General features: G+C 42.1%; 1 protein-coding gene across 1 annotated transcript in view; it reads left to right on the top strand.

The window, feature by feature from the left end:
- NEK5 (NIMA related kinase 5) overlaps nt 1–6981 on the top strand; it is a 99118-nt gene continuing 92137 nt past the window's right edge. Inside the window, exons 1-3 of the mRNA XM_045377172.3 lie at nt 1–55; nt 1433–1503; nt 1594–1732. Coding sequence (XP_045233107.2) covers nt 1616–1732 — 117 coding nt within the window. The 5' untranslated portion in view covers nt 1–55; nt 1433–1503; nt 1594–1615. The remainder of the gene's footprint in view (nt 56–1432; nt 1504–1593; nt 1733–6981) is intronic.

Here is a 6981-nt window from a genome sequence, read left to right as displayed (position 1 = left end):
GGGAACCCGGATCCTTCTGAGACGCTTAGTTGGCCCCGCGGAGCCGGCGGAGCAGGTATGCTGCAGAGGCCGCCCTTAGTCCTTGCCTGGAGCCGCCACAGGGCTTCAGGAACCGGGCAGGGTGGGGGAAAGGGATAGAGTCTCTGCCTGGGGCGGCGGGGGCGGCCCAGAAAAGGCCTAGCGTCCTGGGCGCGTCGGTCTCTATGGCAACGCTCCGCACGCTGAGCGCGGGTCGCGGTAAGCGTCTTGCCACCCACCCGCGGCCGCCTCCAGGGGCGGCCCTAGGCGAGAAGGAATTTTCCTAACTTGGGGGCTTCCACCCTCTGGTGCCACTTGGGCGGGCGGGTCGCGGGCCCTCAGTTCCCAGCTGGTCACCCCCGGCCCCTAGTCTGTATGCGTTTCTCTCAGAACCCGGTCCTCCGGTGTCTGCAGCCTCTCCTGGCTGCGGAGCTGGTTCCCAGCCCACTGCAATCTAATTGTACCCACTTCCTACCCTGACATGAAATTATTCGAAAACAACCCCCCGCTCACCCCATTAACAACAACAGCAACAACAGCAACAAAACTGTATTATGCCCTAACTGTAGCATAAAGAGGAAACAGAAGGAAAGCAATAAGTAAGAAAGTACATATTTCAATCTGAAAATGCTTGACACTACTACCCTTGGCAAAAGTAGAGAAGCGCCAGTAGCCGCGCCTGGGCAGTCGCCTGAACGTGACGGCAGCAAATGCAGATTGTTAGGTCTCCGGGACCAGGGGCAGCGTGGCCAGTGAAGGGCGTGATTTTCCCAAATGGTGAACAATTCTTGGTAAACCTCCAAACCAAACAAAGTGCAATCAAGCCTTGATTTACATGTAGTTGCATTCCTCGGGAAAAAAAAAAAAATCAGTGTTCATTAAAACTGCAAAAATACTTAGCATTTCGATGTAAAATAGAGTTTGATTCTAGCCACAGATAATTACAAACGGATTTTTCCGCACACATGAGTGTATAGGAAGACTCTACAAGATTGTAGGGCCGTAGGGTAATCCTTTATTGTGCGGGACTGTCTCTCGGATCGCAGAATCCTAGCATCTCAGGCCCCAACCACCTGTCAATCTCTTGCCTCTGAATCTCGGGGAAACAGCTTCCCCACCCCCATATATTTCCAAAATTCCCCCTAGGGGGCAGTACGTCCCCATTAAGAAAGGCTGGACTGTGAAAAGTACACAAGCCTAAGGACATTCCTGCTTTATAAAGGTGCCAAGCACTGGCTATATAGTATCCTTCATTCTCAGAACAAACTTGCAAAACAGATATTGTTATTCCATTTTAGAAATTAGGAAAGTGCAGTTTTGCCAGGTTAAGTGACTTACCCAGGAACACAGGGCAAAATTGTATCAAAGCTGAGCTACGACCCATGTCTGACCAAGAAACTCTGTCTCATTTCAGTTGTTATCTGTGGCCACAAGGAAAGTTATTTGTCTCTGTCTTGGCAAGGCTGGGAGGAAAGTTTTATCAAAGTGAGTTCTTTTACACTTTAGTCATCAATTTTCTGACTTTGTTAGTCTTTATGAGACATGTATGATAAATTTACATTACTCTAATTCCAGGAACCTCACCCCATTGGAGACCATGGATAAGTACGATGTGATTAAGGCCATTGGGCAAGGTGCCTTTGGGAAAGCATACTTAGCTAAAGGGAAATCAGATAGCAAGCACTGTGTCATAAAAGAGATCAATTTTGAAAAGGTAAAGTTAAGAAGTTCAAATATCTGTTAATTTTCAGTGGGATATTCAGCTGGCTTTTAATCCAACATAAAAAGGAAATTTTTATTTTTTATAATTACGAATTTTAAGCCATAATTGATTTTTGTTAATTCAACCTTCTAAGTCCGTTGTTCAAACACAACCAATGATCTTGTTTTTAAAAAGAGGCTGGACACAGTGGCTCACCCCTATAATCGCAGCACTTTTGACGGCCAAAGTGGAAGGATTGTGTGAAGCCAGGAGTTCAAGATAGCCTGGGCAACATAGTTGCCTACAAAAAAAAATTTTTTTTTAATGAAAATAGAAAAGAAATAAGATCACCTCTCTGTGGCTCCTATGGCCCTCCTTAGGGTGCCCTGAAAGACCCTATGAGATGCCAGCCTCCTGTGTTGCCCTGACTTTTCTCTGTGGTGCACTTCCTCTCTCCTTATTCAGGTCCTCAACAAGGGGTTTTCTGCAAACATCCTAGCTAATGTAGCTCCCCAGCCACAATCACAGCTTATCACCTTATCACACCACCCTGGTTTCTGGTTTCTTTTTTGTTTGTTTTTCTTTCTTTTCTTTTTCTTTTTTTTTTTTTTTGTAGGGGGAATCTCGCTCTGTCACTTAGGCTAGAGTACAGTGGCATGATCTCAGCTCACTGTAGCCTCCACCTCCAGGGTTCAAGCAATTCTCCCACCTCAGCCTCCCGAGTAGCTGGACTACAGGTGCATGCCACCACGCCTGGCTAATTTTTTGTATTTTTAGTAGAGATGGAGTTTCACCATGTTGCCCAGGCTGGTCTTGAATTCCTGAACTCAAGTGATCTGCCTGCCTCAGCCTCCCAAAGTGCTGAGATTACAGGCGTGAGCCACTGCTCCTGGCCTGGCTTATTTTCTTACTAGCATAATGCTCTGTAATTACTTTGCTGTCTTAATTATTCATTTGTTTATTGCTTGTCTTCCTCAGTATGCAGAACAGTTCCTGACACATAATAGATGCTAAACAAATTTATTGAGTGCACTGAATGAATAGAGGAAAACCATGTGTAATTGTTGGTCTAATGATTTTGGAAAATAAATATAGTTAATTAAAAATTAATCATTTTTGCTAAATCCACCTTAGTGTTTATGTCACCCTCTTTAGTGATACGTTCATTTCGAAATATATTGGGACAATAATGTCCATTGTTTGCTAGAATTAATTTTAAGGCAAGTCTTGTTGGTCAGCTTCTAGAGAATTTATAAATGAGAGTAGCATAAAAAGTTCCATACAAATCGTGTGCAAAATGCACTACCCAAGTTACACCATGTGAATATACTTAATGCCATTGAATTGTATACTTAAAAATTTGGTTAAAATGATATAAATTTTATTTTACCACAAAAAAATTTCAAGAAAACCTACCCAAACTTAAAGCTCAAGAGTAGATAACTGGCTTCCAGGGATAATGATTTATTTCCCAATATAGGTCTCTTTTGTGAATCCATGGCATATTCATAATAATGTCCTCTTATTCTAGTCTAGCTTCCTTCCGTGACATTATTCTGCTCACTCTCTTTTGTTTATCTGACTGCTCTCCCTCAGGCTTATCTCTCTCTTCACCCTCTATATGTCCTCAACCATGTGTCCTTTTCTGACCTTCTCTTTCTGTCCATTGTCACCTAAACTGCCCCACTTCAGTGTTTACCACTAAGTAGATCACTCTTAAATCTCTGTCTCTACCCCTGACATCATTCAGTACCCTAGTTCTGCATTTCTTCTGCCAGCTAGATAACTTCAGGTAATATCTGTGTTATTATTATTATTATTATTATTATTATTATTATTATTTTGAGATGGAGTCTCGCTGTGTCGCCCAGGCTGGAGTGCAGTGGTGCGATCTTGGCTCACTGCAAGCTCCACCTCCCAGGTTCACGCCATTCTCCTGCCTCAGCCTCCCAAGTAGCTGGGACTATAGGTGCTCGCCACCACGCCTGGCTAATTTTTTTGTATTTTTAGTAGAGACAGGATTTCACCATGTTAGCCAGGATGGTCTCCATCTCCCGACCTCATGATCCACCTGTCTCAGCCTCCCAAAGTGCTGGGATTACAGGCGTGAGCCACCTCGCCTGGCCAATATCTGTGTTATTAATCTATTGCTGTGTAACATATTATCCCAAACTTAGTGGCTTAAAGAATAAACATTTATTATCTTGGAGATCCTGTGCATCAAGAATTTAGGATGATGATCATTGAGACCACCTTGGAGGCTAGGTATCACAATTGTACCCAAAAACAAGTATTAATAGCAATTCTTCCTTGTTGTAAGCAGACCCACTTCACCTCCTATGTGCTGCGCTGTATTAATGTCATCAATGTCCTTATGGCTGCCAGCCTCAAAACCTTGGGATCATTTGTGAGCTTATTCCTTCTCCACATTCAATTATTTGGTGAATACTGTTGACTCTTCCCCTTCCTTGAATTTGCTTCAGTCCTTTTGTCGAGGGCCTGGATCACTTGGATCCTTCAAGTGGCTCCAGCCCAATTTTGATAGTGCTCCAGCCATGCCCCTAAACCTTCACTGGGACAGAGGCTGTAAAGAAAGAGTTGCCTAGGTTTGACTACATAAAAATAGAAAACGTTTGTATGTCAAAACAAACACTATAAATAAATTCAAAGAAAACTGAAAAGGTGCCAAAAATATTTGCAAGTATTGACTTAATGGTGTTAACCTTTTATTAAGTCAATAAAAAGTTAAAATCCATGTATGAAGTCATCATACAAAAATTTGAAACTCATTAGAAAACTAAGAAATTAGGAGTTTATTCAAAGAAAAACCCCACAGATAAAGTTAGAAAACAAATGTCCAACTGTAGGTAATTTGTTAAGTAATTTATAAAAAACTAGGTGGCTATTAGAAATCATGTTGTAGGTAAAGCATTGACATGGGGAAAATTTCAATGTTCGCAATGTTTGAGAAAATAGTAAGTGTAGAATGATATAATCTTTGTAAAAATATATATATTCTCCATATATATGTATACCTACAAATATGTTCATATATGTACAAAGAAAAAGAGACACAGATTGTTATTATTGAGGTAGAAAGTGGGGTTTGCCTGGTGCATTTTTTTTTTTTTTCTTTTGAGACGGAGTCTCGCTCTGTCGCCCAGGCTGGAGTGCAGTGGCGCAATCTTGGCTCACTGTAAGATCTGCCTCCCAGGTTCACACCATTCTCCTGCCTCAGCCTCCTGAGTAGCTGGGACTACAGGCACCTCCCATCACGTCTGGCTAATTTTCTGTATTTTCAGTAGAGATGGGGTTTCATTGTGTTAGCCAGGATGGTCTCAATTTCCTGACCTCGTGATCCGCCCATCTCAGCCTCCCAAAGTGCTGGGATTACAGGCGTGAGCCACTGCGCCTGGCCTGCCTTGTGCATTTTTTCTTTCTTTCTTTCTTCTTTTTTTTTTTTTGAGACAGGGTTTCATTCTGTTGCCCAGGCAGGAGTGCAGTGGCATCATCATAGCTCACTGTAACCTCGAACAAGCCATCCTCCTGCCTCAGCCTCCTGAGTAGCTAGGACTGCAAGCATGCGCCACCACACCCAGGTAATTTTGAATTTTTTTTAGAGACAGGATCTTGTTATGTTGCCCAGGCTGGCCTCAAGTGATCCTCCCGCTTTGGCCTCCCAAAGTGCTGGGATTACAGGTGTGAGCCACTGTGCCTGGTCTGCCTTGTGTTTTTATACTGTTTCACTCTTCAGAGAAGTTTTGAGACCCTCTCTGATTTGCTCCAAAATTACGGCTCCTATCACATACCCTACTTTTTTTTTTCCCACTCCAGCCTCTGCATTTGGTTACAGGCTTGCTTCTCCCAAGGTCCTTGCCTGCTGATCTCCCAGCATCAGGATCCCACTTGTTCAAGGCTGAGTTCCACCATACCTCCAGAATCCTCCCACTTTAAAGAATTTCTCTTTCTCTGTAAACTTGCGTAACTTTTATTGGAACCTCTGTTATAGTACTGACTGCTTTCTTTCTGGACATGCTTTGGCTGTTTATTTTGTGCCTTCTCCTCCTTATTTAGCTGTAACATGTTCTGTGAGGACTGAGTCCATGTGAATTTCGTGCTGGCATTCCACACAGCACCTAATAATAATGCTTGGTGCCAGGAGATATTCAGTAACTTCTTATTGGATAGATGATTCACTGGACAGATGCTTTCCGGCCCTCTTGCTCTATTGCAAAGCTGGTATATACTTAGGAATTATAAAACCATTTTAATTCTATGTAAGGAGAAAATACTTGAGAGGTGAATCTCTATAAAAATGTACATTACTTCATTTCAGAGCATCTCTCCCATTCTTTAGTATAATCAAAAATTGACTATAGTTTTGTAATAGAGCACCAATTTTTTCATCACTTTACTCATGAACTACCCTTGTCACCATGCCATAAATAAGTAGAATCTTATATTAGACCTCATTATTCTTGTTTTCCGATATCTCTTTATGTTGTCGAATTTACCTGTAACATCTGTCACAATACTAACATTTATTACTTCTTTCTTCCTATCTACTCTCATGTAGTTTTTCATTACTTCTTATCTAGAGAAATTTCTATTTCTTCTCTCTAATGCCTCCCTACTCCCTACACTAGACCCCAGAAGTAAATTGCTTATTTTCTTACAGGTACCAAAAAGCTAATATTTTCTGTTATCATCCTACCATTATAAAGCATGTTCTTTTCCTTCTGTGCTCAAATAGAAGTGTTTTATCTTTCCTCAATTATGAAAATAAAAATGTTCATTGTAGAAATTTTGAAAGGAACCAAAGGGGAAAATAAGACCATTTAGAGGAAAATAAAAATAGCATATAACCTCTTTCTTAATCACTATGAACATTTTGCTGAATTTCTCTCTAGACTATTTTTAATATATAAATATGTAAGTTATTAGAATGATTGGTGTCATGGTGGATATACTCTTTTTTTTTTGAGATGGAGTCTCGCTCTGTTGCCCAGACTGGAGTGCAGTGGCGTAGTCTTGGCTCACTGCAGCTTCTGCCTCCCAGGTTCAAACGATTCTCCTGCCTCAGCCTCCTGAGTAGCTGGGACTACAGGCACATGGCACTGTGTCTAGCTAATTTTTGTATTTTTAGTAGAGACAGGGTTTCACTATGTTGGCCAGGCTGGTCTGGAACTCCTGACCTCGTGATCTGCCCGCCTCAGCCTCCCAAAGTGCTGGGATTACAGGTGTGAGCCACCGTGCCCGGC

This window comes from Macaca fascicularis, chromosome 17 (assembly GCF_037993035.2).
Source record: "Macaca fascicularis isolate 582-1 chromosome 17, T2T-MFA8v1.1".
Taxonomy (NCBI): Eukaryota; Metazoa; Chordata; class Mammalia; order Primates; family Cercopithecidae; genus Macaca; species Macaca fascicularis.
This window is presented reverse-complemented; position numbering and strand designations above follow the sequence as displayed.